This window comes from Hemitrygon akajei, chromosome 4 (assembly GCF_048418815.1).
Source record: "Hemitrygon akajei chromosome 4, sHemAka1.3, whole genome shotgun sequence".
In the NCBI taxonomy this organism is placed as follows: domain Eukaryota; kingdom Metazoa; phylum Chordata; class Chondrichthyes; order Myliobatiformes; family Dasyatidae; genus Hemitrygon; species Hemitrygon akajei.
This window is the reverse complement of record NC_133127.1, coordinates 198,138,584-198,165,692: the sequence shown is the minus strand read 5'-3', so window position 1 is coordinate 198,165,692 and position 27,109 is coordinate 198,138,584. Positions and strand designations below refer to the sequence as shown.

At 39.2% G+C, this 27,109-nt stretch overlaps 1 protein-coding gene across 1 annotated transcript in view; it reads right to left on the bottom strand.

Annotated features, from left to right (window-relative positions):
* Window positions 1–7,807: 7,807 nt before the first annotated feature.
* LOC140726046 (uncharacterized) overlaps window positions 7,808–27,109 on the bottom strand; it is a 201,730-nt gene continuing 182,428 nt past the window's right edge. Inside the window, exons 4-5 of the mRNA XM_073041941.1 lie at window positions 12,473–12,599; window positions 7,808–11,562 (exon numbers count right to left, since the gene is read on the bottom strand). Of these exons, the coding sequence (XP_072898042.1) occupies window positions 7,808–11,562; window positions 12,473–12,599 (3,882 nt within the window). The remainder of the gene's footprint in view (window positions 11,563–12,472; window positions 12,600–27,109) is intronic.

The window sequence follows — 27,109 nt, the reverse complement described above, 5'->3', positions numbered from 1 at the left end:
CACATGAGATTCTATCCTCAGGGAACTATGCACCATTATTCCTAGATCACTCTGTTCTACTGCATTCCTCAATGCCCTACCATTTACCATGTATGTCCTATTTTGATTAGTCCTACCAAAACATAGCACCTCACACTTACCAGCATTAAACTCCATCTGCCATCTTTCAGCCCACTCTTGCCTAAATCTCTCTGCAAGCTTTGAAAACCTACTTCATTATTCACAATGCCACCTATCTTAGTATCATCTGCATACTAGGATATATCTGGACATTTAGGAAATGTATGAAGTTGAGAATGCAAGAAGTCTCTAATTTGTAAATATATCTAAAAAAGTGAGCTTTGCAAAGATTGTATTTAATAGATAGTTGATCAAATGAGGAAAGACTATCTCCAACAAACAGATCCTGAAAACATTTAATACCTAATCTATTCCACTCTTTAAAAACTACATCAAAGAGGTTTAAAAAAAATGAGAAAAAATGGGACGAGAGAGTGAAAAACCAAATAACCCAAAGAATTTTCTAAATTGTAACCAAATCCTCAAAGAATGTTTAACTACATAATTATCAGTTAAATTACTTAAGGATAGAGGAATTGTAGAACCAAGAAGAGAGAAAATAGAAAATTTATTAACAGAATTAACTTCTGAAGAATCCCAAACCAGACAGTCATCACGATTAATACAATATAACCAAAACGTAAGGTAATGTATGTTGACTGCCCGGTAGTAAAACCTAAAATTGGGTTGGGCTAAACCCCCTTTTGTTTAGTTTTCTGAAGATGAACTTTGTTTAATCGGGTTGTTTTATTCTTCCATAAATAAGAAGATATAACCGAGTCTAAAGAGTTGAAAAAGGATTTAGGAATAAAAACAGGTAGGGCTTGAAATAAATATAAAAATTTAGGCAAAATATTCATTTTAATAGAATTGATATATCCAATCAGTGATAAAGAAAGGGGAGACCAGTTTGATAGGACCTTCTTAACATAATCCAAAAGAGTGATAAAGTTTTCTTTAAAAAGAAATTTATAATTCCCAGTAATTGTTATACCCAAATAAGTAAATTGATTTCTTACAATTTTAAAAAGAAGGTCAGAGTTGACTGTTAACAAGTTATTCAAAGGAAAAAGTTCACTCCTATGAAGTTTGTTTATATCCTGATAACTGACCAAATTCAGAAAGTAAAAAAAGTACTGAGGGTGAAGAGGACTCCACATTAGAGATGTAGAGCAAAAGGTCATCAGCACAAAGCAACTATTTATGAGTGATACCCCTCCTTAAAATACCCGAGATGTCAACGGATTCATGAAACACGATGGCTAATGGCTCTAAAGCCAAATCAAAAAGCAAAGGACTCAAAGGACATCCTTGTCTGGTTCCACGTTGGAGATTAAATGGTTTAGAACTTTGAGAGTTAGAAAGAACCTGTGTAGTGGGAGATAAATAAAGTAATTTAATCCATTGAATAAAATTGGACCCAAAGTTAAATTTTTCTAATATTGTAAATAAATAATTCCATTCAACCCGATCAAAGGCTTTCTCAGCATATAAAGAAATTGTGCATTCTGATGTTTCTTTAGAGGGAGAATAAATAACATTCAGTAAATGATGAATGTTAAAATGAGAATAACGAGTTTTAATAAATCCAGTCTGGTCATGAGAGATAATAGAAGGCAGAGTGTTTTCCATCCTATGAGCCAAAAGTTTAGATAAAATTTTAGTGTCAACATTAAGTAGAGAAATAGGTCTGTAGGAAGAGCAATCAGTTGGATCTTTATTATTTTGGAGAATAAGTGAAATAGAGGCAGCATAAAAAGATTGTGGCAACCTGCCTAATTTAAAAGAGTCAGAAAGGACAGAAAGTAAGTGAGGAATAAGCAAAGGAGCAAACGCCTTAAAGAATTCTCCAGAAAATCCGTCAGGACCGGGAGCCTTCCCCAAACTCAGAGAATGGACAACCCGGGTAATTTCCTCAGAAGGAAAATTTTGATCTAACCATTTTTGATTGATCTCAGAAAGTGAGAGAACATTTAAATGATCTAGAAAATTATTCATAGCAAAAATGGCTTTAGGAGAATCGGAGCTATACAGTTTAGAGTAAAATTCTCTAAAAGTATCATTTATTTCTAATTGATCAGAAGTTATATCACCATTCACTTTGGAGATTTCCTTAATTTGACATTTACTATTAAAGTTTTAAGTTGATTAGCCAAAAATTTGCCCATTTTATCAAAATTGACTTTTATCTTTTAAAAGTTGAGTTTCAACAGGGTAAGTTAAGACTAGATCATATTTAGTTTTAACTTCAACATGTCCTTTATATAAGACGGGATCTGGATCAGAAGCAGTTCTCATCCTTATTAGCTTTTTTTCTTAATACTTGCTGTATAGGAAATAAGTTGGCCTCTAATATAAGCCTGAAAGCATCCCAAATAATAAGGCTAGAAGTGCCATCTAGCATATTCTCTTCAAAGAAAAAAGTAATTTGACCTTCTAAAAATTTTAAAGAAGCCTTATCCGATAGTAAAATTGGATTTAAATGCCAAAATCTGTTTGATCGAGAAACATCCGGAAGATTTACAGATAAAAGGACTGGGGCATTTCTTTATATTCACAGGAGCGAACAGAGAGTATCAAATGACTATCGACAAAAAAAAATCAATCCTGGAATAGGTATGATGAACATGACAAAAAAAAAAGAAAATTCTCTCATTGTTGGGTGTAAAAAACGCCAAATATCAATAATGTCACATTTGGTTAGAAAAGATTGGATATAGAAGGCAGATCTACTAATATTCAATCATTTCGAAGATCAATGGTCTAAAACAGGGTCAAGACAGCAAATATAATCACCTCCCAAGATTAAAGAGTACAAATTTAAGTCTGGTAAAAAAGAAAAAAAAGTTCAAAAAAGCTGGGACCATCTATGTTTGGAGTATAGAGATTAGCAAAAACCATTAGTTTATTTTCTAATTTCTTTGGGACTATAACGAACTGCCCATTAGGGTCAGACATTATATCATGTTGAATAAAAGCAACTGAATAGTCAATCAAAATCGAATTCAAATGACCTCTGGCCTTGGCTTAAAAGGAAGAATGAAAAGCTAGACCATTCCAACGTTTGAACAAACATCCACAGTCAGATCTGTGAACATGTGTTTCTCGTAAAAAAATTACTGAGGCATTCAATTTCTTAATATAGGTAAAAATATTATTGCATTTCACAGAGTGATTTAAACCTTTCACATTTAAACTAAGAAAATTAATATTGTGTACCATTTAAATATGTTTAAAACAGAGGTTAAACATTTAAACCACTGGAATATACCAAAAATCCAAACCTTAAAATTCAAAATAGTTAACCAAGCAATAGATGAGGCAGGGATAATCAAACAGCTGATAAAATGGAAAAAGAACGAAAACAGCCCATTCCTGCCCAACCCCTCCCAAAGAAAAAAATCACCCAAGAGAGGGCGAAAGCTAACCTACTGATAAATCTCACCCCCAACATCCTACTGGCAGAGCTCTAAGAGAAGAAAAGATTAGTCCAAAATGAATTCCAACCTAGACTAATTAACCTTCAAAAGAACTAAAAAAAATTCAAAATATAGTGTTTGCAAAAAATAATTACAAAGAAAACTTACTGAATTTAAGTCTATTAATTTTCTAAAAAGAAAATATAAAAAAACAAGAAAAACAAGGATTATTTATGAAAATATATTGAAAAAAAGAATTGTTCAAAGAAAGAAGTAATAAACAAATAAATTACAAAAATGCAATGAAAATGTCATGTTCATCAAACCAAGGGAACGAGGTTATATGAAGCAGAAATAAACAGTTAAACTTCTGGAATTGATAGACTAAATATTATTATTGAATAATATTGAATAAATATTATTCAAAAGAGCTAAAGAATTCAAAACAGCATGTTAATAAGAACAGAAACTAATTATAAGAGTATACGAGAATAGAAGAGAGAATTGTTCAAAAATTAGTCTGCAAACTTCCAACAACAAAGAATCGGTCAAGCTAAGGAAGCATAGTTTATATAATACGGTATTAAACAATTAATCTTCTGAACATGATTCGGCCTGAAGAAAATTGTGCACTTCCCCAATAAAAAGAAACCACTTAGGAGATTTTTCAAAATGATCCCGAGGCAAGTGGGGTAATTTCGTGAAAGTTTATAGACTTTGTTATATAACTCAGGCATGATTTTTTTAAATACTTAAAACGTTCATTTAATATCTCGGGCGAATAATCTTCAACCAGCCTTATCTTATAATCTTCAAAGTTAATCATACCTAACTGACGAGCTTGGTGAATTATAGTAACCTTTGTTTGGAAATCATGAAAAGCAATTATCACAGGTCGAGGGTTTTGTTGAGAAGAGTATTTAAACACTGGGACTCGGTGTACCCGGTCTATTCTAGGTGGAGTATCCAAAACATCAGAAAACAAGCGAGCCAACAGCTTTGCAAAAAATTCTGGAAGGTCGATTGCCTTCAACCAACTCAGGAAGACCCAAAATTCATACATTGTTCCTTCTTGATCTATTCTCCAAGGTGACAATCTTTTATCTTAAAGGTTCAACAATTTTTGATTGTTTATCTCCAAACTTTTCCAACTCATCCGTCTTAGTATCCAGTCTCGTTAAAGCATCTTCATGTTCTTGAATCTGAGTAGTGTGTGCCTGTAAAGTTTTTTTGAATAGTCTGCAGCAGAAGCTCCATTTGCTTAAGCTCTGTGGTAACTTTTAAACAGACAACCATAAGTTGTTCAGACATTTTGCTCTGAGCTTTCCAAATTAGTTCTGCAATACCTTCCATCGTCACAGAAGGATCCTCTTCTTTTTTAGAAGTTTTAGAACGAGACATCATAATACTGCAAAAGTAAGATTTCAAAGCAGATTGGTTTCAGTAATTTAAAAAGAACGGAGCTGTTCGAGAAACATGTCTATTCTATGCAATGCCAGTACGAGGAGTCCCAGAATCTCACACTTAAACCATATTGTATTTAGATCAGCACTTCAAATACCTGAATGGGAAGGTATAGACAGCTACAGACAGATTGCTGTGTAATGAGATCAATGCAGGTTGTACTAACTGGCTAGCATGGACACAGAGAAGGGCCTGTTTCTCTACTGACTGACTATATTTGATAAAGACGATACAAAGCGATTTTCTTGCTGCCCTGCAGGCTGTTCTGTGGATGGGTTTGAGGGCAGAATTGTGCTCTCTCTGGTGGGGTAACGATTGTCTTAGGCAAACTCTGGTCTTCTCCATTCCAACTGACAGGAGCTGCAGGCTAGGCAGGTGCCACAACAGTGCAGTGAGGGGTGGTGAGGGGACCCTCACTCCTGTCACACGTTTGGATACAGACGTCTGCCTCGTTTCCATGTGAGCCATTGGTCAGGATGTGCATCTCATCAGTCATTTTATGCCCATCCACCCGAAGCAGAACAAAGCCTCACAGAGGGGATAAACATGGAATTGGAGACTCACTACTGGGTGAAATAATATACAGAGTGAGAATACAGAGTGTCAGAGTACAGGGAAAGACCTTTCAGTCCATCAAGTCTATACAAGAGCAGCCCAGATGATCCCACAATTTCCTGTTTCATCATTCATTATTTCTCGGCTCCTTTGTAAACGTCCCAGTGAAACCTGCTCTAAATCGAATCTCATTCCAATGACTTGCCACCCAGCTGTATATTGATGTCTGGTCCCTTAAAGGCTCTCTTGTGAATGTTTCTGGAGAGCACGTGGGGCCTTCTGTTGTCCTTTCCTCTGAGGCAGACTCCACATAGAGATTATCTCTGATAATTATCTCATCATTCATCTGATGACGGTGCCCAGGAGTCAGAGGTGCTGTTCTGTCAGTGGTGAGAACAGGGAGTGGGTAGGAGGGAGCTGAGATCTCTTGCCCATTTCATTTGTTCTTCTCATTGTGATGGTGACCTCAAAGTGAAATGTGTCTGTGAGGTGAGGAGTTCCTCTGGGTTACCGTCACTTTTGCCACACTCACCGAGTCCTGGTGAGGTTGATACGTCCTCTGGAACTTGCCCTGAGGTACTCAGTGTTGCAAATGTTTCCAGTTTACCTTGTGGGACGAGCCTTCCTTCCATCTTTCCAAAGGAATGTTAGAGGAGGAAGGTAAAGCAAACCCCAGACAGAAAATAAAGAGGACATCAACTTTGGGGCTCACTGTGGCTGTGTAGAGGTTCAGAGGCTGAGACAGGACATTGAGCATCGAAGCAGAATGACTGAATCACTCAGATAGACTTGGAGGCACCAACGTTCTCCATTCTGAATAGAATCTCCCTGCAACAAGCTCAGAGTCCTTGGTGATGTCTTTGAAGTCAATAATAAATTGTGTGGGAACAGTTCCTTCCTTCAAGCACAGGTTGTCAAGGCCACAGCTGGGATCGAGAGGTAGATGGGACTGAATGGAGGTGTTCTGTCGAGTCGATGGTTTCAGATGTAAACCCACTATTCCCAGGAATTTCCCACATTTATTAATATTCATAGCTTTCCTGAGCACAAAGGCTGTTGGTCAAAGTCCAGTTACCCTGTTGCATTAGTGGGAGCTGCAGGAACAGAGCTTTCCTTGGAGTGCATCTCTGAGTACTGCTCTCCTCACTGCTCAATCTTGCATCTCCTGTGGCTGATTTCAAGGTATCGTCTTTCTGGTGTGAATTGTTTCAATGTCACTTTGTTTCAGATTCTCAGCATCTGCAGGTTTTTGTGACAAGGTTTATTCTGAGCCTTCAGTAAAACTGGATCTACCAGTTCCAATTCCTGAAGCATCTATACCCAAATGCTTGTGTTCCTGAACCTCTTTTAGATTCATGACTTTTAGACTATATTGCAGGTCAGGAGGTTAATAGGTTACTGTAAATTTTCCTCTCCTCCCCCCCCCCCACCAACCCAGTGTAGGTGTTTGAAGGAAGAATTAACATCAATACAGGAAGTGCTGGAAGAACTCAGCTGGTCAGGCAGCATCTGTGAAGGAACCATCTGTATTTCATTTGCTCTAATGTTGAGATATTCCAAACAAATGCCTCTGAAGTTTCCAATAAAGGTCACGGATCTGAAACATTAACTGTTTTGCTCTCACCAGAGGTCACCTGACCCACTGAGTGGGTCCAACATTTTCTGTTTTAATTTTACATTTGCAGCGTCTGCAATTTTACTCACTTTTCTTTACAAGGGACTGAGTGGGTGGGTTGGCATTTGACTGGGAGTCGATGTCAGGGAATATCAGCGAAATGGGTTGATTTGAAAGCCAACATCGTGTCAGTGAGCTGAACTGCTTATACCTTCTTTAACAATAAATGGAAAATATTGCCAATTACGTCCCAATCCCGTGGGCTGAATTCTGACAAGGGCTAGGACAAAACCATGAGCTGGGAGGAGATTTCACTTCATCCAGCATGGTGGAGTAATGTGTCATCCAACAGGACAGAGAGAGTGGGGACTGAGGGACGAGGAGGGGACAGTCTGAGACAAAGGAAATGACCTCTGTGTTTCCCATTGGTTTCTAAGGGAAGGGACACAGATGGAGAAAAGGTCGTGATGGTGATAGGTTCTCTGGGCTTGGATTGGGATGAGGAGCCATTGGAGATGACTGAATGTGAGTGCCCCACCCATCTGTTAAAGGAGGTCAGCATGAGGATGGAAGATGTACTGTCAAACTCTGAGGGCAGATGGGAGAGGAGAATGGAGTTGAATTAGAATCAGCAGATGGTTCATCAGCTGGGTGAAACTTTGGCTCCCTAAATTGGGAAAAGCTGAACTGATTATCACTTATTTACCCAGTCAGAAAATTTAGAAAATTTGTTGTTGAAGAATTCTTCAACATCTTTCTTTCCTATCACCGGATTTTGCTTCTTATCCCCTGATAACTGCTTATTGTTGATTAACTCCTCCAATAACTCCACCTGTTTCTTGACCATCGTCAGAGACCGAATTCGGTCCAGGTGCCCTGGTTTTCCTTCATCTTTCTCAGACTGAATCAGGAGGTCAATGTAAGCTGGTGTGGATAACGGGTTTGGTTTCAGAGCTATTTCTTCAAGTCTTCTAAAGCTCTTGGATAATTGGATAATCAACTCCAGCACTGAATTCTGAACCCCTTCCAACTCCTGCTGAAGCTTCTCCATGATCTTCTCCTGTGTCATCTTCTCACCATAGGCTTTCTCATACTTTTTTTTTAAATCACCCAATGTCCTCTTCTCCTTTCTTGTCACATGGACATACTTGTACTTTTCCCTTGAGTGATGACGCATGGCACAGTTACCAGGACAGACTTTGCAATTTCCACTAATATCCATTGCTACACAAAAATATTTTAAAATACCTACAGCGTAAATACAGGGATCGTGGCAAGTAAATTCACATTTCTTACAGACGTTTACTGACGAAGCATTCAATCCAAGATGCTTCTTTTCTTTATGCGTAACATCAACTTCAAACTCAAAGTCTTTACTTATATCCATCTTGTTCTGTTGCTGCTCCAGAGCCTGTTTCGTTGTCTTGAGTTCCTCCATTTTGGTCAGCCCAACTTGGATCTTTTCCTGCAATCCCTTCACTCCAGCTTCCAGCTGCTTACGTTCCCTCAAAACCTCTTTGGTCAAAACTAAACTTCTTGTTTCCATTGTGTTGAGAGCTCTAAAGAATTTCTTCATACTGTTAATTCCCATCTTCCAGAACATCACATCAAAGTTATCATCATCTTCCTCTTCCCCGCTGTCATCAGATCTCTTGTTGGTAGCATTTCCAGAGGCTGGACGCTGGGCAAATACAACGGAATTGTTAAACTTGAAGTGAACTGGAGCCCCACTTTTATCTTTGGGACATGGTACCTCAGCTACCTTCAAAGCCTCCAGAACGGTGGGGCACTTTCCATCTGCAAAAGTCACCAGAATCTGAATGTTCTCTGCAATATCTTTGCCAAAAATAGAAAGAATTGAATCAAAGATATATTTCTGTGTCGGAGTCAGGCGTGCCAAAGATGCTTGAGTAACAAAACACACAGCATCGATCTGATCAACTCCCTGTGGGGAAGTGAAAAACTGTCGAATGTTGTCAGTAATCTCTTTATCTCGGCTTATCCCCCTGGTATCTCCGAATCCTGGTGTATCAATGATAGTCAGTGAGTAATCGATGTTAAATCCCACCTGATGGTGTAGTTTGTAGGCAGTGATGGTGGATGTCTGACTTTCAGCCTGTGACCTTCCAGTCTCTTCCTGTATTAACATGTATCTGAAGTTGTCGCCCCATTCCACACCCAATATGTAATTGATCATCCCATTGATAAGGGTGGTCTTTCCCGACCCTGTTGCTCCCAAAACCATAATTGTCTTCATGGTGTGGTTTATGCTGGGTTTTCCAAAGGAGCAATTCACAAGATGTTTGGACTTACCAAATACCTCCTTCTGCAGGTTCAGCATGTAAATGGAAGGGTTTCCTGGAGATATTAATCGGCCTTCTGTGGGACGTTTCTGGTGTATTCCCTTTGTTAGTTCTCTGATTATTTTTAAGATCTCTTCACTTGGTACACTGGAACCTGCTTTTCCACAGTCAGCAGACACTCGGACTCTGTGATCTATTTGAGGTTTCAATCTCGTTAAGTTATTGTGACATTCACTGTCTGTTGTCTTTACTTCCATCCACGATCGAGCCTTTGTGTTGGACGTAACTGATGTTTCTTCTCTACATTGAATCCTATACTGAACTGTTTCAACACCAGCTCCAATATGACTTGGTCTATCCCAGGACAGTGTTGCAATGGGTGAACAATCCTGGAAGATCGGTTTACCAGGTGAACTTGTAGGAAGTGTGAACTGTGTAGAACTATCACTGGCCTTACTAACCCCTACCTTGGTCACAGCTCGGTATTGGAAATGATATTCCTGATGTGGCTGTAACCCAGATATTGTAAAGGACTCGGATTTACCTTGTGTATCCAGAGTTGTCCATTCTTCCTGCTGGGTACCTTTGTACTCTATCTTGTAGCCCACAATCTCACCCGTACCATATCTAGGAGGGTGTAACTGCAGTGTCACACTGTCATGTGTTGTTCCACAAACCACAGGTCTCTGGGGCTGTGATGGGGGTTCAAAGCATCGGTTCTTTATACACGCACCCTCGTACAGGTAAATAGATGTTCCTATCTGGTTGTCATCTTTCACAGAAGCAACAAGGAACTTTATGTTCCTATCTGATGAGTTGGCCTTGGCAAAATCCAGGAATAACTGAGATTGTTCCTTCATCTTTCGTTTTACAATCTCTGAGTGAAACCACTGCTCACCGTGTTGTGTCACACTGTCTCCATCAGCAGGAGTTGATGCCTGTATCTTCGGAGCTGTGTGAGATTGGAGGTAATTGATGGTCTCTGACAGATAGACATCCTCCTGATGCAATGTTGTAAAGGTGAAGCAAACCACATAGTCAATTGCATGATCCATCAATTCATCCTCCAACTCACTCACTATTTTCACAGAAGGTACATCATCGAATATCCTGAGATAATGTCCCACTAACTTCATCTCTCTTTCCTTGTCATCCAGCCATGTGATCAGTGACTGGTGTCTGAATGGTGAATCTTCCTTGTTCTTCAGTATATCCACGAGTAACTCTTCCTCACCCCTACCTCCCCGGATGATTGGAAGATCACTTGCTAAATTCTGCTGGAAATCTAGTTTGTATTCCTGACACAACTCTCGGAATTTCACTATCCTGTCCCTGACCTCGGGAAACTGAATGGCAGCTCTGTCTTTCTCCATATCATTGCATCTCATCACTGCCTCGCCGAGCTGTTCCAGGACACGCTGGCAGTGACTGATCAATCCCACATTTACCTCTCTCACCATCTGAGCAGCTTTTGAGTCTAGTTTACTGAGAGGGTAAAGCCAGACTGTCATGGGCACCGCATGCTCCCCACGTGGTCCCAGTAAGCTTGGGAGTCTTGCATAGGTACTGATGGCATCTTGGAATGTGGTGGGGTTGCTCTTCAGCGAGAAATCCCCGTAAAAGGTGCAGTTAAATTTCTCCACATTTGATTTTTGTTCTTTTGTCATTTTTAAGGAGCCCTCACCCTCAGTTGCAATCTTTGGGAGATGTTTAATGGTCGTCTCCATATTACCCTGGATATCCTGCAATTTCTCTGCTGAGGAAACCATTTGATCAAACACAAAAAAAGCCTGGGCTCCATACAGCACTGCTGTGATGACATGGGTGGCTGAGCCCTCGTCAAACACACTCGGATAGGTGATATTCTGTCTCCCTAAATGGCTCATGGTCAGTTGTTCAAACCAGGTGGTTCTTTTGTACTGAAGGGTAACTCGTGCTTGTTGCTTTGATTCCTTTGTGTCACTGAGATATTTTGCAGACCCTTTCACTTCCACGAGCCCACACAAGAGACTTGCTTTCATTGAACCCGACACGTTAAGTGCAGAGTATTTCTCATCCATGCTGTCTGATGTAATGATGTGCACCTCAGTGCTGGGCTGATTGCTGATGTTGCTTTGGAGTGTCTGTAAATCCCACAGTGTGATGCCTAAGGGATAAAACAGCAATAACAGTCATTAAATTGAGCTAAAGTGTGTAAGTCGACAGTGTGGATAATGTTAATTTAGTGGATCAGCACACCAGCATCTGCAGAGTCTCTTGTGTTTGTATTGAGCCAATCATCTATCTGCTCTGGATGTACTTTGTACTGAGTGTACAATGCTTTGCACCTACTGAACTAAATATTTCACTGGTTTACAACAGGTTACTTCTCATGCCAGAACATTTCCCTTCACCCCGGAGACAACTGGCATCACACTTCCTCACCACCTGGTCCAAAACCCGATTCCAGTTCCACCCTTCTGTGGCGGGAATGTCATTGGCAACGTCAGCTTGTGCCTGAACATTGTCCAGGCCTTGCTGTGTGTAGACATGGTCTGTCTGTATGCTGTGCAGTTGCAATGGATTTGAACAATGCATATTATCAGTGAATATCCCCACTGCTAGCCTTATGGGAGAAAGAATATCATTTCACAGCAATTGAGGATGGTTGTTCTCAGGGAAAAGTCTCTGTGGAATTGCTATCAGCTGCTGATGAGGTTCAACTGCATAGAGCACATGGACCTTATGAGTGACACGTAACACAAGGCCACAAGCTGTCTAACTGCCACATTAAACCATTGCCTGTTCCCTGTCTGACATGTTCCCTTCGTCATCTACATCACTCCTCACCTCCTTGCCTAGTGGAGACTTAGCTGCAAGTGGCTGTTACCAATCTGTTTTTGTCAAGCAGTTCTGAATGATGTTGAAATCGGCCATGCCACAATTCAGGATGTTTTCCCCAGACTACCCGTATTCCTTTACATAACCAGAGAGTCTGGTGACTATCCTGAGATTGGTAACTGGGATCAACTGCCCTGTATTGACCTCTACTGATTGATATGATTGTATTCCAGTACCTGGGATCAGAGTGTCTGACCGGCAGTCGTACAGCATTCCCAACCGGAAAGGACGGCCCACAGTCGCCAGTTGCATGACCTCACTCATGACTGCAGCAGGAACTGGAGACTCGGCAACAACGGTGACCTGAAATCCAAGATATAGTTACACAGAAAATGCTGAATTCAGCCGGCACACATGGGGTAATGTTTTACATAGAAAATGCTGAATTCAGCCGGCACACATGGGGTAATGTTTTACATAGAAAATGCTGAATTCAGCCGGCACACATGGGGTAATGTTTTACATAGAAAATGCTGAATTCAGCCAGCACACATGGGGTAATGTTTTACACAGAAAATGCTGAATTCAGCCGGCACACACGGGGTAATGTTTTACATAGAAAATGCTGAATTCAGCCGGCACACACGGGGTAATGTTTTACATAGAAAATGCTGAATTCAGCCAGCACACATGGGGTAATGTTTTACATAGAAAATGCTGAATTCGGCCAGCACACATGGGGTAATGTTTTACATAGAAAATGCTGAATTCAGCCGGCACACACGGGATAATGTTTTACATAGAAAATGCTGAATTCAGCCGGCACACATGGGGTAATGTTTTACATTTTGATATAAGGTGTCAGTGTCAGAATCAGGTTTAATATCACCGGCATATGTCGTGGAATTTGTTGTTCTGTGGTAGCAGAACATTGAAATACAGAATAATAAAAACTGTAAATCACAGTAAGCATATATATATAAAAAAAGTTAAATTGGTAAAATAAGTAGGGAAAAGGAGACAGAACAAGCAGTGAGGTATTGTTCATGTGTTTAATGTCCATTCAGAAATCTGATGGTGCAGGGGAAGAAGATGTTCCTGAACAGCTGAGTGTGTCCTTCAGGCTGCCGTACCTCCTCCCTGATGGTAGCAATGAGATGAGGGCATGTCCTGGGTTTTTATTTGTGAGTGTTTTTAATGAGAAACCAAATCTCCTCAAACTCCTACTGAAATATTGCAGCTGTCTTGCCTTCTTTGTAACAACAGCTTGTCACACATGTAGACCATTTATTTGTGCAGACAGGGTCTGGAATGTGGGCCTGAACTGTACAAGATGAAACTGAACAGGTTTTTGTTCCCCACTCTCTTTAAGCTTACTGAGTTTATTGGAACATCATTCACACTACTTGTACGTGGAATAAAGATTTTGGTTGTAAACGAGAGAAGCAAAATCTGTTCATCCAGCACCACAAACATGCAAGGATGCCAGATTATCACAACTTGATATGTACAGGAATTGCTGAAAATTATGGTGAAAAATGGTAAATCGGAGATTTTGATAAACTGACACAACTGATGCTGATCGAGCAGTTTAAAGGTTGTGTCCCTGAGGGTATGAGGACGTACCTGGACGAGAAGGAGGGAGAAACTCTGTCTGTGACTGCCAAGTTAGCAGATGAGTATGCCTTAACCCACAAGGTAAAATTTCCCCCAAATAAGAGCTACCAGAGAGGCAGTAGGATCGGCAGAGAAAGCCCACCAGCTAAGTCAGAGAATAAGCCGGGGACTACCGGAAAAGGCAGGGAGGAGGAAAAGCAGGTTGGCAGGAAGTTTCCCAGCTTCACGTGTTATAATTGTGGGAAAACTGGTCACATAGCATCTAAGTGCCTGGCTCCAAAGAAGGAGACAGGAAAAGGAAAGACGACAACCCCGAATGGTTGCATTGAGCCGGTCAACAGACCAATGAGGAAGGAGAGGGTAGATAGGGTCCAAGGGGGTGTGAGAAATTTATTTCAGAAGGGATGGTATCTGTGAAGGAGGGAGAAACACCTGTTCCCATGCAGATCTGGTGAGATACTGGGGCTGGTCAGTCATTGATCCTAAGGAAGGTTTTAGAATTCGGTGCTGAGACCGAGACTGGGGAAGTAAATGTGATAAAAGGTATCGGAAAAGGGACTGAGGCTGTACCTTTGCACAGGATATTTCTGAAATGTGACCTGGTATCTGGACCAGTGTTAATAGGGGTGCGGTCTGAACTACCGATGGATGATGTGGACGTCCTACTCGGTAATGACCTGGCAGGTGGGGATGTGTATTCAGCAGTGAAGCTGACGAGCAAGCCTGTGAGTGCTGGGGACTCGCCCATAGATCCCAAGATTTATCCCGCATGCGCAGTAACTCGCAGCATGTCTAGAAAGATGGCAGAGGCAGGCTCCAGTTTAAATGAGTCCAGTGTTGATTTAGCTGAAACCTTTTTACCAGCCCTGTACCGGGAGAGGTTAGAGGATGGTAAAGCGGAGAATAGTGGAGCTAAGGAAAGTAAGGGAGATGAAGCAGATTTAGTGTGGTCAAGGAACGGAATTTTGAACCTTGCCCATAAGATACCCCTAGGTGAACACTTTGGAATGAGGAAGGAATTTACGGAGGCATAGAGCCAAGATGAGAAACAGATGTGGCAGCTGGAAGGTCCAGTGTTGGACACGGATGATGTATCTAGCTTGACAGAGCTGTTTTCAGTTGAAGAATTTAAGTGTGTCCCCGATGATGTAAGAGCATTCTGAGATGAAAAGGATGCCACTACCTTGAGGGAGTCTGCTGGGTTAGCAGCCGAGGTTGTATTAGCCTGAAAGGTTGAGTTTACTCTGGAAGGGAGTTGCCCAGAGAGTAACTGGGAGGATCAGGGGAACTTGGAATTTGAGACTGGGACAGGTATTGAAAGCCCAGAAGAGGCAGATGTCCAGTTTGCCTGTGTTCAGGTTGTTGAAGTACCTGTGGATTCACAGGGTACTGAGCCTTATGTTGAAACTCAGGAAAGGTCTGAGGTATCTGACTTGGTTAAAAAGGAATGCAATCCTTTTGGGTCAGATGGACTTGGTTCAGTGAGTAAGGGGTTAACCCTGGCACCAGTGGAAAGTGAGGATTCTCAGTCACTTGTGTTAGACAGTGTTCTAAAAGTTAATGATGAGATGAAAGCTGGTGATGTGAATATTATTGAAGGAAAAGGGAAAAGTATTGTTCCTAGACTTTTGAATAAGGAAAATTTAAAGTCTGGATTGGTTTTAGAAGTAGTAACCATGCTGAAGGGTCAGTGGTCTGGTAACAAGGTGCCTGATAGTCTGTTACAGTTTGTTTTGAAATTTAAGGATAAACAACTTGGTGATGTTGTTCAAGTATGTGATTTGGAGAGGCAGAACTTGAAGTGTTGCTTTGACCAAGAGGGATCACCTGCAGGTGTTAAACTGGAAACTAATAGGCTTAAAGATCTTGAAGATAAAATTAATGAGTTGTTTGGAAGTTCAGCAAGTGGGCTTAGTCTGGAAAACATTAGTGATAAGCTAGCCCCTGTGCAGGGAGTCTGTGAAGGCCTATTCCAAACTGGTGAGCACGCTGATCACGTGAAGGTTAAGTGTTCTGTGTCGAAGTGGAAAAGAGATAATGGTTGACAAAACACCACTTTGAATAACAAGATCTGCTTCTGCAGGAATTTGATTTTTTTTGTAACAAAGCATGTGAATAATAAAAACAAGGTCATGGTAGATTGACTGAATGTTAGGTTTAAAAGTGAAATATTGATTAGTATTTGTATACACTTCTGTAATGTGTTACATGGTAATCACACATGTATCTGTTTAACCTCTGTAATATACACATAAGTTAAAAGCTGTTACATTGTAGAAATGAATTACTGTCACCTATTCCGACGTCACAGAAGCCAGTGATAGTTCATACTGATCACAACCCATTGGTATTTTTTTAACTAACATGAAGAATAAAAATAGGCGGCTATTAAGTTGGAGTCTGATGTTACAAGAACTTGATATTAAAATCCAACATGTAAAGGGAACTGACAATGTAATTGCTGATTGTTTATCCAGGTGTTAAATTTGAAATTATATCTGTGTTACCCTGTAGGTTAGTGAATGCTTCTGTTTTATATTAGATTCTGTAATGTGCATCTATGTTTTAATTTTCATCCCCGGTAAAAATTCTTTGAAGGGTGGGGGTGTTATGTGTGCTGAACAAACCAGATGGAAATGGGGTCCAGAGCTGACCCCCCCCCCCCCCCCCGGAACTATGCTGCTAATGAGAGAGAGAGAGATGAAGAACAGAGGGAGAGGCATCTGCTACAGATAAGAGAGAGGGAGACGGATGATTTAGTATTATGGCTTCTTCACTGATGGAAAGGTAAACAATCTTTTGCTACAAGGACACTTCTTTGCTCGTTAGCATTCTTGCTGAGACAGCAGGGAGTGGGCCAGTTTGAGGACATGGACATATTGAGTTGATGGATGGCTGATACCCCGTCAGTGGGGATAAAAGACGGGTCTGTGGAGACACAGACAGACACACCAGTGGACACTGAAAGAGTGTTGTGCACCCACAGGAAGGTGGGGGCCTGGAGAATCGGTCTGGAGCACGGTGGATGAAGGCAGACTGGTGGGGACTTGTGTGTGTGTCCGCCCTTGCCTGGGTGACGAGTCCGTCACTGAAGAACGGTCTAGCCTGGAACGGAAGGGTCATAATCGGTGACCCCAACGGTACAACGGAACAAGAAAACAACGGAAGGTTTGCCTGCTGCAGCTGCTCACCTCTCTCTCTCTCTCTCTCTCTCTCTCTCTCTCTCTCTCTCTCTCTCTCTCTCTCTCTCTCTCTCACATTGCAACACAACAACAACTACCTCAGCACGAACTGAACTGAACTCTATATTCCCTTATGACAATTCATTTACCCCTAGACTTTGATAGAGCTTGGTTTTGATACTTATTCCTACACTTCCGTATTTATTAGTGCTAACCTGTTTTATATGTATATTCGCATTATTGATACTGGATTACTTGGTTTACTAATAAACACCTTTAGTTACAGTACCACCAGACTCCAACGTATCATTCCATTTCTGCTGGCTTGGTAACCCGGTCACGGGGTACATGACAATGCTACTCCACCTATGAGAATGCCTCCTCTCTCTATCTTTTATGGTTTTAATTATTCTTGTCATATTTGCTTCCAGTCTGTTGTATTCCAAGGAGAACATCCCAGCTTCGATATATATGTCAATGACCCTCATTCCTGGAAACATTCAGGTAAATTTCTCTTGTGCCTTCTCGGTAACCTTCATATGATTCCTAAAGTGTCTGCCCTAGAACTGGAAGCAATTGTAGACAAACTAACATTTGATGGAGTTTCAGAATTATACCCTATTATGGCTAAGTTTACAAAGCACAGCATCTTAAAAGTTTGGTAACAGGTCAAATCTACAATGTTTTAGAAATTATGCAGAGTTCTATATTCCTTCTGGTGGCAGATGATGCACCAGTTGGTTGTCTCCTGATTGGTTGCTTTGGAGTTACATTACACTGATGGAGGCAATAAGCAGAGAAAGTAGAGAAAGTAGACTTCCAAAAATGTTTCAATACAGAACACGACCAAAACACATGTGTCAATGTGGCTGTCTCAGTTTTACATCTGTCATGCTGACTATCAACATTAGGAAACATTTTAGACTGTCTCTCTTTTGTCAGATAGTAACGATGTACAATTTTAAGTTGAATTAAAGAGTGATTGGCACAAATCCGCAACCAATCTTCTGTTATCAGGGTCATGTTAAGCTCTAAATATAAAATATGAAATATATGAAATACATATAAAAATTTTGGTAAAATCATCATTTTAACTGCATGAATTTGGCCAACTAATGAAAATGTAGGTGGATTCCATCTACAAAATAATTGCTTCATAAAATCCACTAAAGGAACCAAATTAGCTTTATAAAGATCTTTATGGTTTTTAGTGATAATAATACCTAAATATTTAAAAGAGTCCATAACTTTAAAAGGAATGTCATCATATATAGAAGCGGGATCATTTAGGGGAAATAATTCACTTTTATGAAGGTTTAGTTTATATCCCAAAAACTTTCCAAAATCATTTAATAGTTTCAATAAACTAGGAATAGATTCTTCAGGATTTGAAATATAAACTAAAAGGTCATCAGCATAAAGGGAGATCTTATGAACAGTCCCATTTATAAGAATCCCATTAATATCTTTAGCTTCACGAAGTGCAATAGCCAAGGGTTCCAGCACCAAATTAAATAACAAAGGACTTAATGGACATCCTTGTCTCATACCCTGTGAAAGCTGAAAAAAAAGGAAATCTGCAATTGTTAGTAATAACAGTAGCAATAGGGCTTTTATATGTCATTCTAATCCACTTAACCATTAAACCACAGAACCATAGAACATTACAGCACAGAAACGGGCCTTTCGGCCCTTCTTGGCTGTGCCGAACCATTTTTCTGCCTAGTCCCACTGACCTGCACCTGGGCCATATCCCTCCAAACCCCTCTCATCTATATACCTGTCCAAGCTTTTCTTAAATGTCAAAAGTGAGCCCACATTCACCACTTCATCTGGCAGCTCATTCCACACTCCCACCACTCTCTGCGTGAAGAAGACCCCCCCCCCCCAAGTTCCCTTTAAACTTTTCCCCCTTCACCCTTAACCCATGTCCTCTGGTTTTTTTCTCCCCTGGCCTCAGTGGAAGAAGCCTGCTTGCATTCACTCTATCTATACCCATCATAATTTTATACACCTCTATCAAATCACCCCTCATTCTCCTACGCTCCAGGGAATAAAGTCCTGACCTATTCAACCTTTCTCTGTAACTCAGTTTCTCAAGTCCCGGCAACATTCTTGTCAAACTTCTCTGCATTCTTTCAACCTTACTAATTTCCTTCCTGTAATTAGGTGACCAAAATCCGCACACAATACTCCAGTCTCACCAATGTCTTATACAACCTCACCATTACATTCCAACTCTTATACTCAATACTTTGATTTATAAAGGCCAATGTACCAAAAGCTCTTTTTACAACCCTATCTACTTGTGATGCCACTTTTAGGGAATTATATATCTGTACTCCCAGATCCCTCTGTTCTACCACACTCCTCAGTGTCCTACCATTTACCTTGTATGTTCTACCTTGGTTTGACCTTCTGAAGTGCAATACCTCACACTTGTCTGTATTAAACTCCATCTGCCATTTTTCAGCCCATTCCTCCAACTGGTCCAAATCCCTCTGCAAGCTTTGAAAACCTTCCTCACTGTCCACTACACCTCCAATCTTTGTATCATCAGCAAATTTGCTGATCCAATTTGCCACATTATCATCCAGATCATTGATACAGATGACAAATAACAATGGACCCAGCACTGATCCCTGTGGCACACCACTAGTCACAGGCCTCCACTCAGAGTAGCAATCCTCCACTACCACTCTCTGGCTTCTTCCATTGAGCCAATGTCTAATCCAATTTACTACCTCTCCATGTATACCTAACGACTGAATCTTCCTAACTAGCCTCCCATGTGGGACCTTGTCAAAGGCCTTACTGAAGTCCATGTATACAACATCCACTGCCTTCCCTTCATCCACTTTCCTGGTAACTACCTCGAAAAACTCTAATAGATTGGTTAAACATGACCTACCACGCACAAAGCCATGCTGACTTTTTCTAATAAGTCCCTGTCTATCCAAATACTTGTAGATCCTTTCTCTTACTATTCCTTCCAATAATTTACCTACTACCGATGTCAAACTTACCGACCTATAATTTCCCAGCTTACTTTTTGAGCCTTTTTTAAACAACAGAACTACATGAGCTATCCTCCAATCCTCCGTCACTTGACCCATGGATATTGACATTTTAATTATTTCTGCCGGGGTCCCTGCAATTTCAACATTAGTCTCCTTCAAGGTTCGAGGGAATACCCTCCTCCTCTTTAATCTGTATAAGTTCCATGAGCTCCCTACTTGTTTGTCTTGTTTCCATAGACTCCATTCCAGTTTCCTTAGTAAATACAGATGCAAAAAAGCCCTTTTAATATCTATCTCATTTCTTTTGGTTCCATACATAGCTGACCGCTCTGATCTTCAAGAGGACCAATTTTATCCCTTACTATCCTTTTGCTCTTAACATACCTGTAAGAAGCTCTTAGGATTATCCTTCACCCTGACTGCCAAAGTAACCTCATGTCTTCTTTTAGCCCTCTTGATTTCTTTCTTAAGTATTTTCTTACTCTTTTTATACTCCTAAAGCATCTTATTTCCTCCCTGTTGCCTATACATGTTATACATCTCTCTCTTCTTCTTTATCAGATTTCCAATATCCCTCAAGAACCAAGGTTCCTTATTCTTATTCACTTTGCCTTTAACCCTGACAGGAACATACAAACTCTGCACTCTCAAAATTTCTCCTTTGAAGGCCTCCCACTTACCAATCACATCCTTGCCAGAGAACAACCTGTCCCAATCTACGCTTTTTATATCCTTTCTCATTTCTTCAAATTTGGCCTTTTTCCAGTTTAGAACTTCAACCCGAGGACCAGATCTATCTTTATCTATGATCAAGTTGAAACTAATGACGTTATGATCACTGGAACCAAAGTGTTCCCCTGCACACACTTCCGTCACCTGCCCTAACTCATTTCCTAGTAGGAGATCTAATATTGCATCCTCCCTAGTTGTTACATCTATATATTGATTTAGAAAACTTTCCTGAACACATTTCACAAACTCTAACCCATCTAGACCTTTAATAGTATGGGAATCCCAATCAAATTAAAGAAATAGAAGCTTCATAAAATGTGAGAAGTAACTCTCCTATCAAAAAAGAATCTGTAAGCATTTCCAACATATATGAAGAGAGCAATTTTTCAAATTTTTTATAAAATCCTATAGAATAACCATCCAGTCCAGGAGCTTTACCAGATTGCATTGAAAAAAAAACTTTCTGAATTTCACTTTCAGTCATAGGAGCATCAAGAGTTTGTTGATTGTCAACAGAAATTTGAGGAAAATCAATCTTTTGCAAAAAGGTATTCATGTTGGAAGAATCAACTGGAAACTGAGATTTATAAAGTTCCATATAAAAGACTTGAAAAATTTTATTAATATCTTCATAATTGCATGTTAAACTATTATCTCCCTTACGAATGTTTAAAATTTGTCTTTTAGCTCTAGCTGCTTTTAATTGAGATGCTAATAGATAGATAGATAGATAGATAGATACTTTATTCATCCCCATGGGGAAATTCAACTTTTTTCCAATGTCCCATACACTTGTTGTAGCAAAACTAATAACATACAATACTTAACTCAGTAAAAAAATATGATATGCATCTAAATCACTATCTCAAAAAGCATTAATAATAGCTTTTAAAAAGTTCTTAAGTCCTGGCGGTTGAATTGTAAAGCCTAATGGCATTGGGGAGTATTGACCTCTTCATCCTGTCTGAGAAGCATTGCATCGATAGTAACCTGTCGCTGAAACTGCTTCTCTGTCTCTGGATGGTGCTATGTAGAGGATGTTCAGAGTTTTCCATAATTGACCGTAGCCGACTCAGCGCCCTTCGCTCAGCTACCGATGTTAAACTCTCCAGTACTTTGCCCACGACAGAGCCCGCCTTCCTTACCAGCTTATTAAGACGTGAGGCGTCCCTCTTCTTAATGCTTCCTCCCCAACACGCCACCACAAAGAAGAGGGCGCTCTCCACAACTGACCTATAGAACATCTTCAGCATCTCACTACAGACATTGAATGACGCCAACCTTCTAAGGAAGTACAGTCGACTCTGTGCCTTCCTGCACAAGGCATCTGTGTTGGCAGTCCAGTCTAGCTTCTCGTCTAACTGTACTCCCAGATACTTGTAGGTCTTAACCTGCTCCACACATTCTCCATTAATGATCACTGGCTCCATATGAGGCCTAGATCTCCTAAAGTCCACCACCATCTCCTTGGTCTTGGTGATAGCTTAATATTATCTCCAAACACATAAAAATGACTTTTCAATTTAAGCAAATTACTTTCAATAGGATAAATTAATAATAAATTATATTGCAATTGGAGTTCACTCTTTGTTTAAATAAATCAATGTTAGGAGAGATTGCATAAATGTTATCCAAGTTTTTAATTTGTTTGGAAATCTTATTTGTCTGTTTCTTAAGTTTAGCTGAATAGGAAATTATCTGACCGCGCAAATATGCTTTAAATGTGTCCCATATAATCAATTTCGATACATCTCCTGTATTGTTAAAAAGAAAAAAATCTTTTATCTGAGTCTCAATAAATTTGACAAAGTCCGGACTTTGTAATAAATTTTCTGGAGAATGCCAGGGCAAATTTGCAATAGCGACATCATTCAATTCAAAAGCTAAACTTAAAGGTGCATGATCTGAAAGAGCTCTAGCATCATGTTCATATTTCTGGACTTTGGACAAAAATCAGGGATCAACTATAAAGTCATCGATTCTTGAATATTTTTTGTGAATGTGTGAAAGAAAAGAATAATCTCTATCATTAGGATGTAAATGTCTCCAAATTTCAACCAGGCCATAATCAATTAGAAAAGAGTTAATAAGTGATACAGAACAACTTGGAAGCTGCTGATTGGTTGACTCTTGTCAATCAAAGGATTTAAACAACAGTTAAAATCACCACCCATTAACAACATATATTCATTTAAGTCCCTCAATAAAGCAAATACATTTTTAAAAAAAGAAGGATCATCTACATTAGGTCCATATAGGTTAACCAGAACAATTTTTCTATTACAAATTGTTCCTTTAACAATTAAAAATCTACCATTAATATCTGACACAATAACTTCTTGGATAAAAAGAAATTAGATTTAATAAAAATAATTACTCCCTTTGTTTTATTTTGACAAGTAGCGTGAAATTGAAGGCCCTTCCACATTTAAAAAAAATCTATTTTGATCGCCCGTTTTAATATGCGTTTCTTGAACAAAAATTATATCGGGTTGGAATCGATTAATGACTTTAAAAGTCTTCTTTTGCTTAATAGGATGATTCTAACCATGTACATTCCAACTTATAACCTTTATCTGTTTAACTTCCATAAAAAAAAATTATTTTACTTAACATATAAAAGAATGCATACTAGCGCAGGCTAACCAAAACTGGCAGTGATAAGGACAACCATACACAAAGTATGCATGCTCCGGAACTCCGTAATGGGAAAAAAATACCAAAAAGAAAACTAAAATTAATCTTACAATTGATCCTGTAAATCAAAACTAACCCCAATCCTCCCACCACCCCAAAAAGCCCAAAATTCGGCAAAAAAAAGCTGAAATGCTTCCCCATAGAATAAATAAAGAGAGAGACTCAGCGTGCTGCCCATTTTATAATAGTGGTTTTAAAAAGCTTTTCTTAATTCTTCCCCCATTACAAAAAAAGACAACATATGGCCCTACAATAGAAAAACAAATACTTTGCTAAATATAAAAATCCTAACACTACAAAGCAACATAGCACCATATCAAGTCATGTTAACTGGTTCTTCAGCCCACTTACAGGCCTTACTTCTAACTGATTTATATGCAATTTAAATATCTATTTACTTTAATGCCTTCCATTACTTTACAGAGTATTATTGTACTGAAACAATGGAAACTGGTAAGGCGAGGTAATCATTAAAATATGGAACAGATTCCCAGCTGAAATGGTTAATACAAGAGGACACAATTTTACGGTGGTCAGAAGAAAGTATAGGAATCTCAGAGATATTTTTTCCCTAGACTAGTGGGTACATGGAAAGATCTACCATGGGTACTCATAGAGGCAGGCAGAACAAGAACATTCAAGAAGCTTCTAAACAGGCTCATAGTCAAAGACGAATAGAATTCTCTGGAGGACAGAAGCATTAAATTAATCATAAAATAAATAGAAAGGTAAGCAGAACAATATGGGCCAAAATGCCAGCACTGTTCTGTTTCTCTCTGCAACATCTAGCTCCCCATATCCAGCATAAAATTTCAGAGAAAAAAATGTTTATACTTAATCCTTAAAAACATACTGGGAAATGCAAAACAATCTCCAAGGATGCCAAAGCTAAAAATTAAACAAAGAGAAAAATACTTATGTAATCTCTAGTGGAGAAAAATCAGCACCACTTTCCAACTGACACGCCCAGTGAAAAACCTTTTTTTAGAAAAAGCTAATTATCTATCGACTAAGCCCTCCCAACTAAATATGTAAGAAAAAATACCTTATGAACTATGGAAACTATCACTTAATTGATAAAAAAGGGAAAATAAAACATAATAAAACAGATAATCAAACAGTCTATCCGTTGTCTTAATTCACTCAGTCGACCAAACAGATTTCGAAAAGTCATTTATCATTCACATCCAAAGGTTCACATCTTCTTTAAATGATCGATCAATCAAAGGACACCTTAAGCAAATCAAAATATTCAAAGCTTATCTTCTTTCCGAAAGAACAATTATTCAGCAGACCTAAAACAATTCAAACCCCAGCTACAGCCAGAATAGAGTTAACATAGTCCAACGCCTCTTTGGGGTCCAGAAAAACACGTGGATCGAATCTTTGGGAAATAATTTTAATCGGGCTGGATATTGAAGTGATGGAAATAATCCTTTATTGTAAGCTATCTTCATGGTTGGAACGAATTTAGACCACAAACCTGTGGATAATCTTCATAAAAGCGAAGCTCGGAACCTTTAAATTTAAAAACATTTTGTTTCCTTGCATATTTTATGATTCGGTCTTTAACTTTCAAATGAAGAAAGGAGACCAAAACTGACCTTGGCTGTCTACTTAGAATTTAATGATAATGGAGAGGTTTCACCTCCCATTTTATGGGATACTCTGAAGGCGGTCTTAAGAGGGAAAATTATAGCGATATCTTCATATAAGAAAAAAATAAGGAATAAAACATTAGAGGAATTACAAAATAGGCTGAAGGAACTAGAGAAAAAACACAAATTGAATTTGGCACAGGATACATTAGGGGAAATTAAAAGAATTAGGAATGAAATAAATAATTTGGCTATGCAAGAAATCAGGAAAAACTTAATGTTTCTGAAACAGAGACACTATGAAAGTGGATCGTAATCTATGAAAATACTGGTGTGGAAACTGAAAAAAAAGATAGCAGAAAATACAATTCATAGAATTAGGGACCCAAGAACGAAAATAATAAAAAAAAAGCTAAGTGAAATCCAAGAAGCTTTTGAAGTGTTTTACAAAACTCTATATTCCAAAGTTCCAGGGGGAAGCATAACCCAAATTGACACCTTCTTGAATTCTCTAGAGTTACCCACTTTAAGTGAAGGACAAAATAGAATGATGACTGCTGACTTAACTGAAGTTGAATTAAAAGCTGCAGTTAGTAGGCTTAAATTAAGCAAGTCATCAGGATCAGATGGGTATATGGCAGAGTGGTACAAAGAATTTAAAAATGAGTTAATTCCTGTTTTACTCCCCACATTGAACTGGGCTCTAAAAAAGGCACAAAGGCCACCCATTTGGAAGGAAGCGATAATCTCAGCTATACTGAAAGAAGGCAAGGATAAAATGGAATGCAGGTCATTTAGACCAATATCCGTTCTTAATGTAGATTATAGGTTATTAACCTCCATCATGGCCAAACAATTAGAGGAGTTTCTACCCATACTGATACGTAATGATCAGACAGGTTTTATATGACAACGCCAGACTCAAGACAATATACGAAGGACACTTCACATTATGGATCATATACAAAAAAATAAAATCGAAGCAATAGTGATAAGCGTGGACACTGAAAAAGCATTTGATTTGGTTAATTGGAATTTTCTTTACAGAGTTTTACATAGATTTGGTTTCCAAGACACAATTATTAAAACTATACAGACACTATATGACAAACCTACTGCTAGGATTAAAATCAAATAGTCTTACCCTAGAAAGGAGCACGAGACAGGGTTGTGCATGGTCACCACTACTCTTCGTGCTATATCTGGAACCATTAGCTCAACACATCAGACAAAAAGAAGATATCAGGGGAATTACTATTAAAGGGACAGAGCATAAATTGGCTTGTTATGTGGATGACATTTTGATCTATCTAGGGCAACCAACATACTCTTTACCTAAATTGATGCAATCCTTTGAACAATATGGTCAATTATCAGGATACAAGATCAACATAGATAAAACCCAATTACTTTCATATTACTATAGTCCACCAAGAGAAATTGAAAGTTGATACCCCTGGGTATGGCACACAGAGTCTTTCAAATATTTGGGCATCATTATGCCAAAAGATTTGGCAAAATTATCAGAATGTAATTATCAGTCTTTATATAGAAAAATTAAGGAAGATGTGGCAAGATGGAACCTGATTCCTTTTTTCAGTCTCAGTTCAAGGATTGAGTCTAGTAAAATGAATATACTGCCCAGACTGTTATATCTCTTTCAGACCCTACCAATAGAGATTAATCAAAATCAATTCAATGAATGGAACAAGATGCTATCAAGGTATATTCGGCTGGGAAAAAGGCCTAGAGTTCGTCTCAAAACTTTGCAATTAGCAAAGGAAAAGGGGGGATGGGGCCTACCTTCTCTTAGAGATTATTATTTTGCAGCACAGTTGAGAGCTGTGATATGTTGGTGTAACCCATCACATGACGCTCAATGGATAAACATTGAGGAGCGTGTACTCCCCATCCCCATACAAGCAATTTTGGTTGCTAACAACCTGCAAAGGTACATAAATACTATTGATAACCCATGGGTGAAATTGACTCTTAAAATATGGAAAACTACTATAAAAGAATATAAT